At 42.2% G+C, this 20,129-nt stretch overlaps 1 protein-coding gene across 1 annotated transcript in view; it reads left to right on the top strand.

Moving 5' to 3' along the window:
* Positions 1-20,129, top strand: part of SPTLC2 (serine palmitoyltransferase long chain base subunit 2) — a 112,344-nt gene that overhangs the window by 63,798 nt on the left and 28,417 nt on the right. The window contains exons 7-9 of the mRNA XM_003260811.4: positions 3,671-3,776; positions 5,285-5,504; positions 8,894-9,020. Of these exons, the coding sequence (XP_003260859.1) occupies positions 3,671-3,776; positions 5,285-5,504; positions 8,894-9,020 (453 nt within the window). The remainder of the gene's footprint in view (positions 1-3,670; positions 3,777-5,284; positions 5,505-8,893; positions 9,021-20,129) is intronic.

A 20,129-nucleotide genomic window follows, 5' to 3' on the forward strand; every position in this document is an offset into this window, starting at 1 on the left:
CTGGGACTACAGGTGTGTTCCACTACGCCTGGCCAAGTTTTTTGTTTTTGTTTTTGTTTTTTGTATTTTTTGTAAAGATGGGGTTTCACCGTGTTGCCCAGGCTGGTCTTGAACTCCTGGGCTCAAGCAGTCCACCCACCTTTGCCTCCTAGTACTGGGATTATAGGCATAAACCACCGCACCTGGCCCACATTTTTTTAATCCAGTCTACTGTTGATGGACATTTAGATTGATCCTATATCTTTGCTGTCATGAATAGTACTACAATGAACATACACATGCTTGCGTCTTGTATGAATTTTTCCTCAGCAACATGAGATTGACTTTTCCTACTCACTGGCCAACATAGGCTACAGTGAATCGTTTTAAATCTTCCCAAATCTAATGAGGAAATAATGTTACTTTTTATTTCATTGCTTATTAGGTATAGAGCAACTTTTTGCGTTTTTACTGTTTTTTAAACCCTACTTGTAAACTAATGTGTTTGTATTTCTTTATAAATTGGCCATTTTCAAACTATTTCTATTTTTTACTGATTATAAGAGCCCTTTATGTTAATTATCTTTTCCTTTATGTTGCATTATTTTATTATTTTTTTTTGAGAGAGGGTCTCGCTGTGTCACCCAGGCTGGAGTTAAGTAGCACAACCACAACTCACCACAGCCTTGACCTCCTGGGCTCAAATGATTCTCCTGCCTCAGCCTCCTGTGTAGCTAGGACTGTAGGCATGCACCACCATGCCGGACTAGTGTTTTTTATTTTTTATAGAGACAAAGTCTTGCTGTGTTGCCCAGGTTGGTCTTGAACTCCTAGGCTCAAACGATCCTCCTGTCTCAGCCTCTCAAAATGCTGGGATTACAGGAGTGATTCACCATGCCCAGACTGCACTATTTTTATATTTTTGACTTTGTTTTCAGTGTCTTCCTGTGCAGACACATGAAAATGTTTTTGTTGCCACGCTTGTTTTACTACTTTTGGATTTTACACAATACCCTCCTTATTCTCAGATCATAAGATTATTCTCTCATGTTTTCTTCTAGGAGTTTTGTGATATTTTTTATTTAAATTTATGTGGAATTTGGGGGCATAACATTGGAGAGAGGTTAAATTTTTTTTTTCTAAGTAGATAATATGGTTAAGCATTCTGCTATAGATATTTCTTTTTTTTTTTTTTTTTTTTTTTTTGATACAGTCTTGCTGTGTCACCCAGGCTGGAGGGCAGTGGCATGATCTTGGCTCACTGCAACCTCTGCCTCCTGGGTTTAAGCAATTCTCATGTCTCAGCCTCCCAAGAAGCTGGGATTACAGGTGCCCGCCACCACACCCGGCTAATTTTTTTGTATTTTTAGTAGAGACACGGTTTTGCCATGTTGGTCAGTCTGGTCTTGAACTCCTGACCTTAAGTGATCCATCCACCTTGGTCTCCCAGAGTGCTGAGATTACAGACGTGAGCCACCACACCTGGCTGATACTTCTTTTATCTAAAATTTTGACCAGTATTATTTTTCTCCTCCTTCTATATATAAACATAGAAAACTAAAATAATTCATATGTTTTTACTTGTCTTCAGCTGATCGCCATACATTGCTCTCTGCCTAAGAACTGGAGGCTTTACAGGACCTGGGGAGGCTGAGGCGGGCGGATCACCTGAGGTCAGGAGTTTGAGACCAGCCTGGCCAAAATGGTGAAATCCGCCTCTATTAAAAATACAAAAATTGGCCGGGCACGGTGGCTACGCTTGTAATCCCAGCACTTTGGGAGGCCGAGGCGGGTGGATCACGAGGTCAGGAGATCGAGACCACGGTGAAACCCCGTCTCTACTAAAAATACAAAAAATTAGCTGGGCGTGGTGGCAGGCGCCTGTAGTGCCAGCTACTCGGAGAGGCTGAGGCAGGAGAATGGCGTGAACCCGGGAGGCGGAGCTTGCAGTGAGCCGGGATTGCACCACTGCACTCCAGCCTGGGCGACAGAGAGAGACTCCATCTTAAAAAACAAAAAAACAAAAACAAAAAAAAAACAAAAATTAGCTGGATGTGGTGGCGTGCACCTGTAATCCCAGCTACTCAGGAGGCTGAGGCCGGAGAATCACTTGAATCCGGGAGGCAGAGGTTTCAGTGAGCAGAGATCACGCCACTGCACTCCAGCCTTGGCGACAGAGCAAGACTCTGTCTCAAAAACAAACAAACAAACAAAAAAACAACTGGAGGCTTTGAATCAGGACATAATTTACTTCTGTAGGGAACATCTCCTGAATCTTGATTAGGTCGTATGCCGATTTTTTCTTAAAAATTACTGAATGTGTAAGCACAATCACAACCTTAGGCTATCTTATTTGTGTTTGTGTTCTGTGTTTTTATTACCTTATTTCTTTTTCTGTCAAAATTGTTTTCTGCAAAGAGCAAAATCATGTACTTTTATAACCCCTTCCTCCAGTGACAAGCAATACAGAATACAAAATCAGATTTTATGGTAGGGCCAGGCGCAGTGGCTCATGCCTGTAATCCCAGGGCTTTGGGGGGCTGAGGCGGGCAGATCACCTGAGGTCAGGAGTTGAAGACCAGCCTGGCCAACATGGTGAAACCCCATCTCTACAAAAATACAAAAATTAGTCTGGCGTGATGGCGGGTGCCGGTAATCCCAGCTACTTGGGAGGCAGAGGCAGGAGAATTGCTTGTACCTTGGAGGTGGAGGCTTCAGTGAGCCGAGATCACACCATTGCACTCCCGCTTGGATGACAGAGGGAGACTCCATCTCAAAAAAAAAAAAAAAAGATTTTATGGTAGAATGTCTCCCACCCCTATTAATTCCCTAGACTTAATGTTGCTTAAATTTTGGGGAGTTTTTTTTTTAAGTACTTCATTTCAGGGCAAGTATTTTAAGTATGAAATCTGTAGTGTGGCAACAATGGTCATCAAAGCATTTGTCTTTAACAAGGAAGTTATGATCATCATTAATGGCAGTAGCAGCCAAGTTGTTTCCAGGCCCATTAACCACCATAAGAACCAACAGAGCCACAAGAACTTGGTTGTTTATAGACAACTGATGAAGTCAAACATGGAATAATTTCAACTGATTGTCAGGCTTGCTTAACACACAGACTTACACATGCCCCAGACGGGTGTATTTTTAACCCAGTACCAAAATAAAACTCTTTAACAAGCGTTTATTGAGTACGTCCTGGGTGAAAGGAAATGGAGCACGCACTGTGAAGTTTTTTTACCCCTTGTGTTTATTTTTTTAGGAGGAGTATGTATCTGTGATGGTTTATTCACACTCTCTCGCTCTTTTTTACGCATTTATTTCCGAATGACTCACTGGGATTAGAGATACAGTTTGGTTCTGTATTTTTCGATAAACACACAGAAGCTAACTTCATGGCAGGGTATTTAACATGAGACAGTGATCATTTTATAAGCAAGCTAATGAACTGAGTCAACCACCACAGTCCTTTAGTCAAGTTTTGATGGTTTTGAACATTTGTTACATTTTGGATTTCAATTCAAGGTGGCAATAATTCACCTATTTTGCCCTGCTTTTTTCTGCCCAACTCTAATTATGTCCTTTGTTATCTGAGGCATAGTTTCTGAATGAGAAATATATCTCTGCCTTTCCGGAATAAAGTTAGGAAAGAGGAAGATGTGGTATGACTGTTCTTTTTTGTGCTCTGTAGATATGCAAAGCCTAGAGAAGCTATTGAAAGATGCCATTGTTTATGGTCAGCCTCGGACACGAAGGCCCTGGAAGAAAATTCTCATCCTTGTGGAAGGAATATATAGGTAATCCTGCTTTATTATTCTTACCTTTGTGGCTTGGCCCCATGAAGTCATAGAATTTTTTAACTGAAGGGAACATTAGTCTACCCCCCTCTGGAAACTAAGGAGACAGTATTTATAAGTCGCTAAAATACCTGGAAACAGAATCAGCATTAGAACAGAAGTCTTTTTGTCTAGTTCTTCATTATTCTTTCCATTATACAACGTAGTCACCAAATCCCCTTTCTATTTGGGTCTTTTATTTTTCTAGTTTGTAAAGGGAACTTATATGTAGGGGCAAGAATTGGAATATATATTTTAATATGTCAAAACAAATTACACACCATTTAATTTTAATAAATATTTTAGGCTGAGTGCAGTGGCTCACGCCTGTAATCCCAACACTTTGGGAGGCCAAAGTGGGAGGTCGCTTGAGGCCAGGAGTTTGAGACCAGCTTTGGCAATATAGTGAGAGACTGTCTCTATAAAAAATAAATAAAAATTAAAAAGAAATATTTTATTTTGGTTAACTTTACAGCTTTTACATGTATTTTTACCACCTAATTTTTTTTGTTCTTTTGTGTCATTTTAATTGCCTGTGCAATGTGATGCAAAGTCTCATGTTGCCTGTAATTACAAGCTTTAGAAGAATCTTCTGTGACCTTAATTCTTTTTGTCGTGAATTAAGATCTCTTGTGTTTGGTGCTTGTTTTTTGTTTTTTTGGTGGTTTGGGTGGCTTTTTTTTTAAGATGGAATCTCACTCTGTCGCCCAGGCTGGAGTGCAGTGGCGTGTCATCAGCTCACTGCAACCTCCGCCTCCCGGTTCTCCTGCCTCAGCCTCCCGAGTAGCTGGGATTACAGGTGTGCGCCACCATGCCAAGCTAGTTTTTGTATTTTAAGTAGAGACAGGGTTTCACTGTGTTGGCCAGGCTGGTCTCGAACTCCTGACCTCAAGTGATCCGCCTACCTCAGCCCACCAAAGTGCTGGGATTACAGGTGTGAGCCACCGCGCCCAGCCAGTGCTTGTTTTAAAAGTCCAGTTTTCTTTCCCCTAGTCTTTTGCCTTGCCATGGCTTCATCTACCTTTGTCAGTTTAAGCCACAGATACAGTTGTCAGACCATTTAAAACCCAATAAACTCAGCCGGTCATTGTGGCTTATGCCCATAACCCCAGAACTGTGGGAGGCCAAGGTAGGTGTATCACTTGAGGCCAGGAGTTCGAGACTACCCTGGGAAACATGGGGAAACCCTATCTCTACTAAAAATACAAACGTTATCTGGGCGTGGTGGTGGCGGGCACCTCTAGTCCCAGCTACTTGGGAGGCTGAGGCACAAGAATCGCTTGAACCCAGGAGTCAGGGATTGTAGTAAACCGAGATTATGCCACTGCACTCCTGCCTGGACAATGGAGCAAAACTCTGTCTCAAGAAAAAAAAAAGCAGTAAACTCAATGAAGTGCCAAACTCCCAATTTTGATTTAAGAAGTCTCAGTATATATGTATGTATATATATTTTTTTCATGTTTTGTCAGCATGGAGGGATCTATTGTTCGTCTTCCTGAAGTGATTGCCCTCAAGAAGAAATACAAGGCATACTTGTATCTGGATGAGGCTCACAGCATTGGTGCCCTGGGCCCCACAGGCCGGGGTGTGGTGGAGTACTTTGGCCTGGATCCCGAGGATGTGGATGTTATGATGGGAACGTTCACAAAGAGTTTTGGTGCTTCTGGAGGATATATTGGAGGCAAGAAGGTAAACGAGCCATGAGAATGAGCGATTAGAGATAAAGTCACTGGCAATTAGATTTGGTACCTTAGGCCTAGCAGATGGGGCCCTGAACTGGGATGTCCGCAAATTTGCCTCTGGTTTAGGCTCATAATACCAGTGAGTGACTCTAATGTCTCCTCACTGAACTAAAGGCTGGTTCTGTTCATTGTTTGTTGTTTTCTTATTTGAGCTTCTTTCTAAGCTACATGCTGATCTGAGATATAGAATACCCTCTTGTGTGAAAGAACACACAGTGGTGCTCCCTGCCCGCCCCAGCCTTCTGTTGGTTTTTCATTGTGCTCACAGTTTCAAAAACAGTGGGGTTGTCATGGGAGCCCATGGGAATAGCAGGTCACCTTGCCCTTGGACACAAATATATCATGAGTGAACATGCAGACAGGAAGCAAAAAAGTTGTGTCAGCTGTGGGGTACTACAAAGCATTGTATTTTTCAATTTTTAAACTATGAAGTTGCCTTTTCTGGGTCTTTGTAGTCATAAAAAAGTCATATGGTGAATTTTGATGCAGGTAAGAATCTGTGGTGTGGTAGAAATGGTGAACCATAAAGACAGAGGCCTGGGTCTGAATATTTCTCTGCTTACTTTGTTAGACCTCAGGGAAAACATTTAACCTCCCAGTTTCCTTGTCAGTAAAATAGAGATAAATATGCCCAGCTTGTAAGATTGTAGTAAAGGTTTAAAAAGTAATATATGTCCATGCTACAACATGGGTGCACCTTAAAAACATTATGGTAAGTGAAAAAAGTTAGTCACAAAAAGTCACATATTGCATGTTTTAAAATATGTGGTAACTAGAATAAGCATAGAAACAGAAAGTAGATTAGTAGTTACCGGAGGCGGAGGGGATAGGGAAATGGAAAGTGAATGCTAATGGGTATGAGGTTTCCTTTCAGGGTTATGGAAATGTTCTAAAATTAGTGGTAAAAGTGGCACAACTCTGGATATAATAAAAACCACTGAATTGTACTTTAAAACGGTGAATTCTGTGGTATGTGGCTTATATCGCAATGAAGCTGTTATTTTTAAATGTTGACTGCAGTGTTAGGGAAAAAATAATGTATGTCAGGTATTTGTATATGGCACAGAGGAAGTGCTCATAAATGATCTTAATTTTGCTTCACAACTCAATATTGGGAGTCTTAAAGAATGGTTATGCTGGGCACAGTGGCTCACACCTGTAATCCCAGCACTTTGAGAGGCTGAAGTGGGAGGATTGCTTGAGCCCAGGAGTTCAAGACCAGCCTGGGCAACATAGTGAGACTTCATCTCTACAAAAAAGTAAAAAAAGTTAGCTGGGTGTGGTGGCACATGCCTGTAGTCCCAAGTATGGGGGAGGCTGAGATGAGAGGATTGCCCGAGCCTGGGAGATCAAGGATGCAGTGAGCCATGATTACACCACTGCATTCCAGCCTGGGCAACAGAGCAAGACCCTATCACAGAAAAAAAGGTCATTCTTTTAATACTTGATAGCCTTTTAGAGAGAACTCATTTTCAGTGACTTTTAATCAGCTTTGATAGATTTTTTTTTTTTTTTTTTGAGACCAAGCCTTACTCCATTGCCAGGCCAGAGTTCAGTGGCACAATCTTGGCTCACTGCAACCTCTGCCTCCTGGGATCAAGTGATTCTCCTGCCTCAGCCTCCCAAATAGCTGGGACTACAGGCGCGTGCCACCATGCCCAGCTAATTTTGTGTATTTTTAGTAGAGACAGGGTTTCACCGTGTTGGCCAGGATGGTCTCGATCTCTTGACCTCGTGATCCGCCCACCTCAGCCTCCCAAAGTGCTGGGATTACAGGTGTGAGCCACTGCACCCGGCCAGGTTTGATAGATTTTTATCTCAAATTTTACCTTTTTGTTAATGGGACCAGGCTCACTTTGGAGAGTTAGTTGTTTTTTAGTAAGCCTTGTGACTGTGAACCAAAGGATAGGAAAATAAAACTCTGGGAGATCATTTAAGTACAATATATTTGTGCTTTTGGTTTTTTTAGTACAATTTTTAATATTTTTGAGATAAAACTGTTTTATAGCCACATTTGTGTCTCCCTAATTTGTTCTGGTACATAAGCTTCTTGTGTGTGCATTTTAAAGATTTGGTGAAATTAAAAGATATCAAAGAATAGGGATATACAGTTAAGTTTTTTTGAAACCCTTGTAAATAACAGAGTTTTACTTTATTCAGTGAGATGTCATTGGCATTTTAATAAAATACCTTGTAAATTTCTATTTCACATTTATATCATTTTATACATTTCTGCATATCTGGAGGAAGTTCTAATGCTCTTAAAGTTGATGTTAGAGAACTTATTTAGGGGTGGAAGGATGGGCTTTACAGGCACAGAGAGCTGCAGATGACATTTTCTGTGATACTTGGAATTAAATCATTATATCTAGAAAGCAATCCAAACACCTTGTTTAATTCAGCCTTGTTCATTTATTTTTAACTTTTTTTTTTTTTTTTAAGACGGAGCCTCACTCTGTCCCCCCGGCTGGAGTGCAATGGCGCAATCTCAGCTCACTGCAACCTCAGCCTCCTAGGTTCAAGCGATTCTCCTGCCTCAGCCTCCCGAGTAGCTGGGATTATAGGTGCCCACCTCCACACACGACTGATTTTTGTATTTTTAGTAGAGATGGGGTTTCACCATGTTGGTCAGGCCAGACTTGAACTCCTGACCTCAGTAGATCCACCCACCTTGGCCTCCCAAAGTGCTGGGATTACAGGCATAAGCCACCATGCACGGCCATATTTCTAACTTTAAATGATACATTCTCCAAATTTAGAGGGGTTGTTTTAAAACTAGTTTTTCTCCTATGTTGTTCCATGTTTAAAAAACAAAACCGGCCGGGCGCGGTGGCTCACACTTGTAATCCCAGCACTTTGGGAGGCCGAGGCGGGCGGATCATGAGGTCAGGAGATCGAGACCATGATGAAACCCCGTCTCTACTAAAAAAATACAAAAAATTAGTCGGGCATGGTGGCAGGTGCCTGTAGTCCCAGCTACTCGGAGAGGCTGAGGCAGGAGAATGGCGTGAACGCGGGAGGTGGAGCTTGCAGTGAGCCGAGATTGCGCCACTGCGCTCCAGCCTGGGCGACAGAGCGAGACTCCATCTCAAAAAAAAAAAAAAAAAAAAAAAAAAAAAAAAAACCCACCCCAAACCTAAGAACTTTGCCATGTTTCTGACCCAGTTGTTGCCAGCAGTATGCTTCGACCATGTTGGTTGACCTTGTATCTCAGATTAGTGTCCCTATTCCAGTGCCACTGAAGCGAGGAGTCCTCTAGAACTTAGAAGGAAAGGACTGACATTGCCAGTGAATGCAAGAATTGTCTCTACTTATCTGCCTCTGTGAACTCCCCAGGAGCTGATAGACTACCTGCGAACACATTCTCATAGTGCAGTGTATGCCACGTCATTGTCACCTCCTGTAGTGGAGCAGATCATCACCTCCATGAAGTGCATCATGGGGCAGGATGGCACCAGCCTTGGTAAGTCTTTTTCTTGAAACATTGCATAAGTCCACCTAGCAGCCAAACATGCTGTTTTTCTTAAGCTTTTTTCCTAAAATAAATAGTCAGGTTTACTAATAGGCAGAGCTGGCTGGTGTATGGTTTCCATGGACACTTTTTTAGTGTGTTTGATACATATGCCATGAGAACGACCCTGGCTCACTTCCTGCGGAATTTTCTTATTTATAGATGGGAGGCTTTACTCTTACTATCCTACATACCCTCTTAACTCAGAGGTAATATACCTTCAAGGTTTTTCTTGAATTACATAATTTTATGTGAAGGTGTAATTCACTGTTAGTGATGTTTCATTAACAGCATAGTTAAGAGCTGCTGTTTTCATAAATTAGTATTCCTGATTTAATGCCTTTTTAAAGAGTTTCTAATTTCATATACGGTAGATAATAAATGACATCCTGAATCTGTTTATTTTGTCTTTGATGGGATTTGTAGTCCCAACTAGATGCCTTGATTTAAACATACTACTGTGAACAGTAAAGTTCAGTGTTCACTTTCTGACATTTGACTTTCATTTTGCAACACCAGAGGGCAGCATTGACTGCAGAACAGTGGTACTAAAAGGGGAGCAACTGGGTGTCTGTTTTTACTTTAAAAGAAAATATTTTCATTGCATATATGAGACAATAATTTCACTTGTCGCTTTTTTTTTTTTTTGAGACGGAGTCTCGCTCTGTCGCCCAGGCTGGAGTGCAGTGGTGTGATCTCGGCTCACTGCAAGCTCTGCCTCCTGGGTTCACACCATTCTCTGCCTCAGCCTCCTGAATAGCTGGGACTACAGGCGCCTGCCGCCACACCCGGCTAATTTTTTTGTATTTTTAGTAGAGATGGGATTTCACCGCATTAGCCAGGATGGTCTCGATCTCCTGACCTTGTGATCTGCCCGCCTCGGCCTCCCAAAGTGCTGGGATTACAGGCGTGAGCCACCATGCCCAGCCCACTTGTTGCTTTTTTAATGCTTATAAAGTCAGTTTGGCATTTGTAAAAGATTTCACATTATCAGCCATGAGCTCTCCACTCTACATTTATGTAATACTTTATTGTAAGATTGATTTGGCTTGCATCGAATAAAGTGGCACATCTGATTTTGATTGGTTTAAGACTGTTTTCTTTTTTTTTTTTTTTTTTTTTTTTTTTGATTTTTGATTTTTGTTTTTGAGACAGAGTCTTGCTTTGTCTCCCGGGCTGGAGTATAGTGGTGCGATCTCTGCTCACGGCAACCTCCACTTCCCAGGTTCACATGATTCTCCTGTTTCAGCCTCCCGAGTAGCTGGGACCACAGGAGTCTGCCATCACACCTGGCCATTTTTTTTGTATTTTTTGTAGAGATGGGGTTTCACCATGTTGCCCAGGCTGGTCTTGAACCCCTGGGCTCAAGCAATCTGCCTGTCTTGGCCTTCCAAAGTGCTGGAATTACAGGTGTGAGCCACCATGCCCAGCTGACTGTTTTCTTTTCTTTTCTTTTTTTTGGATGGAGTTTCGCTCTTGTTGCTTAGGGTGGAGTGCAATGGCATGATCTCGGCTCACCACAATCTCTGCCTCCCAGGTTCAAGCGATTCTCCTGCCTCAGCCTTCCCAAGTAGCTGGGATTACAGGCATGTGCCACCACGCCTGGCTAATTTTGTATGTTTAGTAGAGACTGGATTTCTCCATGTTGGTCAGGCTGGTTTCAAACTCCCGACCTTAGGTGACCTGCCTGCCTCGACTTCCCAAAGTGCTGGGATTACAGGCATAAGCCAGCACGCCCAGTCGACTGTTTTCTTAAATCAGAATTTTACCTTAACATTTTTTCTGATCTGTGCTAGATCCTTGTTATCTCAGAGATTTTTGGAAATAGTGAAATGTGATCATTTTCAGTTTTGTGAATTAATTCCTTGAAGAAGTTGTTTTATTAATGTTGCAAACACATCGTGGAGCCTGTGAGTAGCTCCCTGTTAATAACAGCTATATCTCCTCTCCTTCTGATGTGGTGTTAGTGGAAACAGTGTGTGTGAATCTGAGAGACAGACATATATACACACATATGTATACATATAGCTAGCGTTTCTCTAGGTACTTCACATAGGCACACTTACCTTACTGATTCAGCACACAGGTTTAGGTGACTAAGAAATGGCTAAGAGCTATCAAAGTTAACATTGGATAATTTATTTGCCCTGTTTTAGAACATGGATCTGTGTGACACATCACCCCTAGATAAATGACTTATCTGTACTAAATGATGAAATCTGGGCTGTGCTAGTAGTGAGAAAATGAAGCATGGTAATTATATATAGGCTTTGAATCAGCACCAGTTTTCTAGTTTTTGCCTCTAGCCACCCCCAAAGCTTAGTGGTGTGACACAGCAGCCGTCTGATTATGCTCACAGATGCCACAGGTCAAGAATTCGGTCAGGGCACAGTAGGGATGACTTGTCTTTGCTCCGTTGTCTGGGACTGGCCTGGAAGACTCAAGTATCTGGAAAGACTGAGATGGTTGGTGGTTGGGATCATCTGGAGGCTTCTCCACTCACATGTCACCTGGGCTGGAGTGACTTGGAGCCAGGCTCAGCTGAGGCTGTTGACCAGAGCACCTTCATGCATGTATCTTTTCCGTGTGGCTTAGGCTCCTCATGACATCGTGACTGTGTACCCAGAAAGGATGCTTCAGAGAGCAAGCATTCCAAAGAACCTGGTGGAAACCCCATGACCTTTTCTGACCTGTTGTTAACAAGCAGGTCACTAAGGCCATCCCAGATTGAAGGGGCGGGGAACAAGATTCCACCTCCCCAATGGAGGCATGTCAAAGAATTTGTGGCTGGTTTTTTTTTTTTGAGATGGAGTCTCAAAAATAAGGGGAAGTACCATGCTCTTTTAAACAACCAGATCTTGGGAGAACTCAGAGCGATAACTCACTCATTACCCAAGGATGGCAGCAAGCCATTCACGAGGGATCCTTCCCATGATCCACACACCTCCCACCAGGCCCCACCTCCGTCATTGGGGATCACATTCCATCCTGAGATGGACAAACATCCAAACCATGTCAGTGAATATATTGCATTTATCATTAAAACTTTGTTATTGTTGGATTCCAGAGTACATTAAGCACCTGGTATTGAAAGTAAGGCTTAAACATGTATATGTGGTTGCTTATTGTTAAATGTTTTCATCTTTTTGTGTGAAGAAATGCTCTTTGGTGAGAGTACAGAGCCTTCAGAAAAGCTGCAGCATGCAAGGGAAGGTGAGATCCAGTTTCCACTCGACTTTGTGAGCACTCCTTTCCCCTTCCTCCCAACTTTTTCCATATTTCCCCTCCAGTTTCTATGCTTTTCCCAAGGAAGAACAGGACATATGACTAGGTTGACAGATATTGAAAGGCAACTTCACTAGGATCCCAGGTGAGATAATAATGAATGGGAATTGTGCTGCCAGGATGCCTGTACCTGGAGTGGGAATACTGAGCACAGGCCAGGGAGTAGAAAAAATGAGGCTTAGGAAATTCTGTTAAATTCCACTAGACATTTGAAATTCTCACTTTTACTTTCCACATCACTAATCCACGTCCACTAATGGAAATGTAGCTGTAATATCTACATACGAATCAAGGCAAAATGTTTGACCAAATCAACTAAAATTTTGCTTTTCCATTTTCCAGAGCTGTGCTTTGATGTATTTTATTTCTGTCCAAAGGTGTAGTTAATAATAACATGCACAGCACCCAGCTTAGTGTGTGACATCTAGGATCCTTTCAGTAAATTTATTGAATGACTGAATGAATGCACACATGATTGGAAATACCAGAAAATCAGTGAGTTCTTCAAGTACTTTATTGTAACATTGCTTGAATAGTTGAATGTTAAGCCAGAATGACCAAATTATGGAACCAAATTAACTAGATAGGTACATTTTCATAGATAAATTTTTAAATAATGTCAGAACACTTTATAGAGTTTTGTACTTCTTTGTTTTGAAAGGAACTGGGCCCTTGCAGGCAGCTACTGATGTAGGAGAAAAAAGACTACCCTGAGCAGATTGAGGTTTAATTAAAACTAGGTTTGGCTCATTTGAATTAATTCCAGTAATAGACTTGTTAATGAAGTGTTAAATGATCACCTTGAGAATACCAGGGAACTGTCAAAAACTAATCTAAGAGAACTGAGACACTTTAAAAAAAAAAAAAAAAAAAAAGACATTCCAGGACAGTGCGGTGGCACATGCCTGGAGTCCCAGCTACTCAGGAGGCTGAGGCAGGAGGATCGCTTGAGCCCAAGAATCCTGGGCTGTAGCACACTGTGCCAGAGACGTGTCTGCACCAAGTTCAGCCATCAGTATGATGACCTCCCAGAAGTAGGGGACCACCAGGTTGCCTAAGGAGGGGTGAATTGGCCCAGGTTGGAAATGAACGGGTTAAAACTTCCCCTGCTGATCAGTAGTGGGGTTACGCCTGTGAATAGCCACTGCACTCCAGCCTGGGCAACATAGCGAGACCTTGTCTCTTAAAAAAAAAAAAAAAAAAAAATTCCAAGATTCCCATGCAGAAGGGTTAGAAGTGTTGAAAAAACGCAGCCTTGCCGGGAGGGGGTCATAAAGAGAGACTTTCCTGCCTGTCTTCAGGGCTGACAGCTTTTAACCCTCCCATCAAGCACCATACTTTCTGAGCTCAAGAACGTTTGGGTGTTGACTTTCTTCTTTGTTGTGCTTTAAAGTAATTTATTTCACTATTAGAAATTCATTGAAATAAAAAGTTTTCTGGTAAGCACAGTTTTGTTCTTACCCACAGTACAGTTTAGCAGTTTATCTGATGCTGGGAATCAGACTCGCTTCCTCCTGTTGTGTGACTTTCTGCCTAGAATGCTATTGTTAGGAAAAAAAAAAAAAAAACTTGTTTCAGCCGGGTGCGATGGCTCACACCTGTAATCCCAGCACTTTGGGAGGCCAAGGCAGGCGGATCACCTGAGTTTGGGAATTCAAGACCAGCCTGACCAACATGGAGAAACCCTGTCTCTAATAAAAATACGAAAATTAGCTGGGCATGGTGGCGCATGCCTGTAATCCCAGCTACTTGGGAGGCTGAGGCAGGAGAATCGCTTGAACCCAGGAGGTTGCAGTGAGCTGAGATCGCGCCATTGCACTCCAACCTGGGCAACAAGAGCGAAACTCCATCTCCAAAAAAAAAAAAAAAATGTTTTACCATTTGTTAAACACTTACCAAGCAACAAGCAACTACTCTACATAGTGGTAGATATGCTGTGTGGGAGATGCAGAGTTGAACAATGGGTGATCTTTGCCTTTGAAGAAACAGTCCAGTGGTAGGGATAAGATTCCCGGGAAGGACTAGTCTCAGAGCCACACATAAATTCTTCCTTTGTTCAGCTTGTCTTTTCTCAATTTCCTCCTCCATTCTCTTCTACAACCTCCTCCTTCACTCACTCCCACTCCCCTAAAACCTTAAACCAGCTAATATTTTGAAGCAAACTCATATTTTAGATTTCTTTTATAATAACTTTCTATATAAATGAAATTTTCTGTGGATACTGTCACTCTAGTAAATTATCAGCAATCAAAGAAAAAGATTTTCCTTTTTTAAAGTAGCTTCTTGATTATTGAGCACAAAAGGCCTTTTAACCAGTGGCTTAAGCCTTCTGAAATCAGCAAGCAATATGACCACCTTACAGGTGGAGAAATTTGAGCTCACATATGGGACAAGTTTTCTCAATATCTTGTCTCCAACTAGAATGTAGCTTTTCTAACTCCCTCTGCTTCTACTTCTGAGGTTGCATGATGATAGTTAGCATTTTATTAAAACAGACTATTTTATAATCTGTTTCTAATTTTCTGCTAATTTTCCAAAGTTTAATTGTGAGTAATCAGCCCAACAAATGAAAGCTCTTTTGGGCATTTGCCTCCCTGTTTTCTCTCCATGGATCAGTAGCCCTTTCCTCACCTTTCTGCTTCAGAAATGGATTCTGAATACTCAAGAGCTTTTGCAACATGGTGTGTCTATTTTTTCTTCCACTGCTATCTTTTTCTTCCAAATCCAAATGCTATTAAAAGTTTCTTGCAACAAGAGCATTCTCTCCTTTTGTGTCTTGTTTCAAAGTTAGTTTGAAGCTAGCAATTAGGATGCCCAGCGTCTATTGTTTGTTGAAGAATAATTCTAACTTTCTAAACCTTCACATGATTGGAATTGCTTTTCTCCCCCCAGAATTATGTCTGAGGGCTTTTTCATCAAATAGACTTGATCCTAGCTGTTCCCCAACTTTATAGCAGATACTTAATATGTATAAACAAGTGACCTGGTAGATGGAATCTGCTCAAAGAACGAACCTGATACCCGGCTGGGCGCGATGGCTCACGCCTGTAATCCCAGCACTTTGGGAAGCTGAGGCGGGTGGATCACCTGAGGTCAGGAGTTTGAGACCAGCCTGACCAACGTGGCGAAACCCTATCTCTACTGAAAATACAAAAAAATTTAGCCGGGCATAGTGGCGCATGCCTGTAATCCCAGCTACTTGGGAGGCTGATGCAGGAGAATGGCTTGAACCTGGGAGGTGGAGATTGCAGGGAGCTGAGATCACGCCATTGCACTGCAGCCTGGGAGACGAGCAAAACTCCATCTCAAAAAAAAAAAGTGCCTGATACCCTTCTAAGAGCTTGCCAGATTTGAAAGCTTTCCAAAAAGGAATTGATTTTTTTTAATTGTCACCTATAGTTTTTCTAATTATCTAAATATTTTATTTGTATCTATCTCCCTGCTATCTACTTTGGCAGTAGAGTGAGGTGTTAAAGAAAAAATTATTCCTGGCACTTGTGAAACATGATAAGGCAGACTTCCTTCAAGGGGGCCATGGTAATAAGCATAGGGATGACTGCAATGGGGTCTTCCAGTGGGGGAGAGAGGGTGGGCTGCAGTCTGGCTCCAGTAAGGACAGGTGAGGATTTACAGCCAAGGAACAGGGTGGGAGTGAGTAGATAGAAAAATACTAAGAGGAAACATCAGGGGTAAGGGGGATGCTTGCCTTCAGCATTCTTGTTGAAGGTAGGGCGGGGTGATAAGATACCAGGGGTAGTCATGTAGGGGATTTTCTGTAATCTGACTTAGCACGATTATTGCTCAAACTGGATTCTACAAGAGTCGAGAAGGAGGCCCAACGTCAGGACCTTATCAGAAAGGACTCCAAGAGGAGCCTGGCTCAAGTTTGGTCAAAGGAGAGAGTCTTTGTCAGAGGTTCAGAAAGACCTCATTAACATGAACTCTTTTAAGCCCCTGTTCTCAAACTTTGTCCATGGACCACCTGCATCAGAGGTACTTTTAGTACAGTGATTCATACCTTGCTTACACATAGGAAAGCTTAAAAAAATAGTGCCAATGTTAGAGACCTTCTGCAGACCCATTGAATATCTTGAGGCAAGGCCTCCCTGCCATGGCATGATATTATTTAAAAGCACCCCAGATGCTTCTAATGTAAGGTCCCAGTTCAGAACCACTGCTGCTTGTTAAAAATGAAGATTCTAGTTTGTTCCACCCACACTACTGAGTCTTTGTGGATGAGGCCCTAGAATATGCATTGAAAAGAAAACCTTAGGCTGGATATGGTAATCCTGACATTTTGTGATGTAATCGTAACATTTTGGGAGGCTGAAGCTGGAGGATCACTTGAGGTCAGGAGTTTGAGACCAGTCTGGGTGACATAGTGTGAGTCTCTGTCTCTACAAAAAATTCTAAAAATTAGCCAAGTGTGGTGGTGCACGTCTGTAATCCTAGCTACTTGGGAGGCCAAGGCAGGGGAATTGCACAAGCCCAGCTATGATCACACCACTGCATTCCAGCTTGGATGAGAGAAAGAAACCCTATCTCTAGAAAATAAAAAAGAGGATTGTCTTTTTGACAATCCTCTTTTTTTTCTTTTAACTTGTTTACCTCAGAGAGAACCAAAGCAACTCTACTGATTGATGGTAATTGAAAAAGGAAAAGAAACTGGAAGTCAAGATATAAATGAGGGAAATGTTTGGCTTGTAAGACAGGCATTTGGTGGCAGAGCTAAGTTGCCATTTTTGGTTGTTTCTGGAACTCTTAAATGCCTGGGATGCTGACACTTCCTTCCGAACAGCTGATGATTCTGGCTGATTGAATCAGTGCTATAGGTGGAGAAGTTAGAAACCAGTTAGGTGCAGGAGGAAAACAGAACTAAGGATTCAGAGATCTGTGGTCATGGTTCCTAAGGCTAGTTGGAATTAATTATTTTTGTTTTACTTTTTTTGGGGGGGGCTACTTGTATTTTTATAACCTATTAATCCACAAATTATTTAGTACATAACCTACAAATGGCCTTGCCCACTATAAAGTTGTTAAAATGTTTAGTATTAATCGTTTTGTAAAACTCTGATTGTCTTATTGTCTTGCCTTCTACCTCTAAAACTGTTAACTTAAATCCAAGCCAAGCCTTTACCAGAGATTACCTTTATTTGCTAGCTGTCTTCATCTGTGGGTAGATACATTACTACAGTGTTCATGTTCCTTATCTCTTTGTCTCAAAGTAGCCTGGGATATGTTCCAGCCCCAACAGAGGACAGTAGAATAGTCTATTAAGACTTCCTGAGGCCAAGATGGACGGATCACTCGAGATCAAGAGTTGGAGACCAGCCTGGCCAACATAGAATTGAAACCCTGTCTCTACTAAAAATACAAAAATTAGCCGGGTGTGGTGGTGCACGCCTGTAGTCCCAGCTACTCAGGCGGCTGAGGCAGGAAAATCACTGGAACCCGGGAGGTGGAGGTTGCGGTGAGCTGAGATCGTGCCACTGCACTCCAGCTCAGGCAACAGAGTGAGACTTGGTCTCAAAAACAAACAAACAAAAGACTTTCTGTCCTGCCTGTGGGTTGGCACCTGTTAAAACTCAGTTTCTTGATTTTTCACAGGCACTTGGCCTCTTTTCTGCATTTTGTGGAGGGCCCTCTGTTTCTGGCTGCGCATTAGCAACCATTCTTTTAAACTTCTGATTATATTGAATCAGCAACTTTAAGCTTGCCCCTGCTGCTTGTCGTACATCCTATGGCCTTAGGAAATCCTAGTTTTTGGCATTGAAGTGAATTAAAAGATTAAGCCACAAGAGGGTGGGGGTGATAAACCGTGCTTTTAAGAGGAATTTACTGTGCAGTACTTGGTGTTAGCAAAAGCAGTTCTAGTTCTTACAGGGAGATAGGAAACCAAGGGGCTGCTTTAGAACAGCATCCCTAGGATATGATGACGCAGATCTGTCTACTTTGATGTTCCTTAGCTTGACAGTGGCCCCGGCTGAGCACTTTGATATTTGTCACCAGTCTAGCAAAATAGGGATTGTGTCTTTGAGATGGTAACCTAGTTCCCATTATTTTGCTTCAGTGTTAGAAAATTACTGAACTCATGCTTCCTGGAAGTTCCTTATAAATCTCCCTTTTACAAGTCTGTTCTCTGGGGCACGAAAATGCCTTCGCTTGTAAAGAGCCTGTTGAAGGTCCATTTATTTTCCTTTTCTTAACAGAAAGATTTTCCAGTGCCATTTAGTTTAGGACTCACGGGAAACATGTTGTTAAAATCAGTCTGTCCTGTCTTTTAGCTAATATTTCTTTTATTTTCATTTTGAGCTTTTAGATAAGATTCTTTCTTTCTCTGAGATAATGCGAAAAAAAACACAAAAGAAATAAATTCAAATACCAGTATACTCTGGTTTTTAAAAATATCTTCACTGACTTTTTTTTTCTTTACATGCTCTGCTCTCCCTCTCACCCTACTTCTTTCTTCACTTTTCACTTGGTACTTTAAGGTATTCTTTGTGGGTTTTTTTGTTTGTTTTTTGGTTTCTTTTTTGGACACAGAGTCTGTCTCACTCTGTTGCCCAGGCTGGAGTGCAGTGGCACAATCTTGGCTCACTGCAATCTCTGCTTCCCGGGTTCAAAGCATTCTCATGCCTCAGCTTCCTGAGTAGCTGGGACTGCAGGCGCGTGCCACTATGCCTGGCTACTCTTTGTATTTTTAGTAGAGACGGGGTTTCTCCATGTTGGCCAGGCTGGTGTCGAACTCCTGACCTCAGGTGATCCACCCGCCTTGGCCTCCCAAAGCACTGGGATTACAGTCATGAGCCACTGCACCTGGCCTAGATATTCTTAGATATATTCATGATGCATCTCATCTAGATACTTCTGATGAGTATATAATTTACTGACCTGGAAAGTGTTGTGACAAGAGTTTAAAGTGTTATCTGCTGCCTTCTCCCTCCACTTTAGAGCTGTTAAAGAAAGTGACCAGGCTGGGCGCGGTGGCTCACGCTTGTAATCCCAGCACTTTGGGAGGCCGAGGCGGGCGGATCACGAGGTCAGGAGATCGAGACCACGGTGAAACCCTGTCTCTACTAAAAATACAAAAAATTAGCCGGGCGTGGTGGCGGGCGCCTGTAGTCCCAGCTACTCGGAGAGGCTGAGGCAGGAGAATGGCGTGAACCCAGGAGGCGGAGCTTGCAGTGAGCCGAGATTGCGCCACTGCACTCCAGCCTGGGTGACAGAGCGAGACTCCGTCTCAAAAAAAAAAAAAAAAAAAAAAAGGAAGTGACCATTGATCATTTTAAAAGATGAGCGAAGGAAAGACTGCTTCTTTTTTAAAAAAAGAAAATTTGATGACTTAGTGTTAGAACACATTTTCACATGACCCCCCGCCCCCCGCCTCTAGATGGGTGTATGTCTGGATCATCCAGCCTGTGTGCATAGAGTCCTTGCATTTCTAAGTTCAAAATAGTAATTTAAATGAAAGTAGGCCATCATAAGGCATTGCTAGGAAAAGGTTACTCTTGATAGATGAATGTGCTGCTTTTGGTAATAATTAGTTTGTTATTTATATTTAAACTTTGTAGGTTGGGCCTGGTGGCTCAAACCTGTAATCCTACCATTTTGGGAGGCCAAGGCGGGTGGATCACTTGAGCCCAGGAGTTCGAGACCAGCTTGGGCAACATGGTGAAACTCTGTCTCTACAAAAAAATAAAATAAAATACAAAAATTAGCCAGGCGTGGTGGCTCATGCCTATAGTCCCAGATACTTGAAGTGCTGAGACAGGAGGA

The sequence above is a fragment of the Nomascus leucogenys genome, chromosome 22a (assembly GCF_006542625.1).
Source record: "Nomascus leucogenys isolate Asia chromosome 22a, Asia_NLE_v1, whole genome shotgun sequence".
Classification (NCBI taxonomy): domain Eukaryota; kingdom Metazoa; phylum Chordata; class Mammalia; order Primates; family Hylobatidae; genus Nomascus; species Nomascus leucogenys.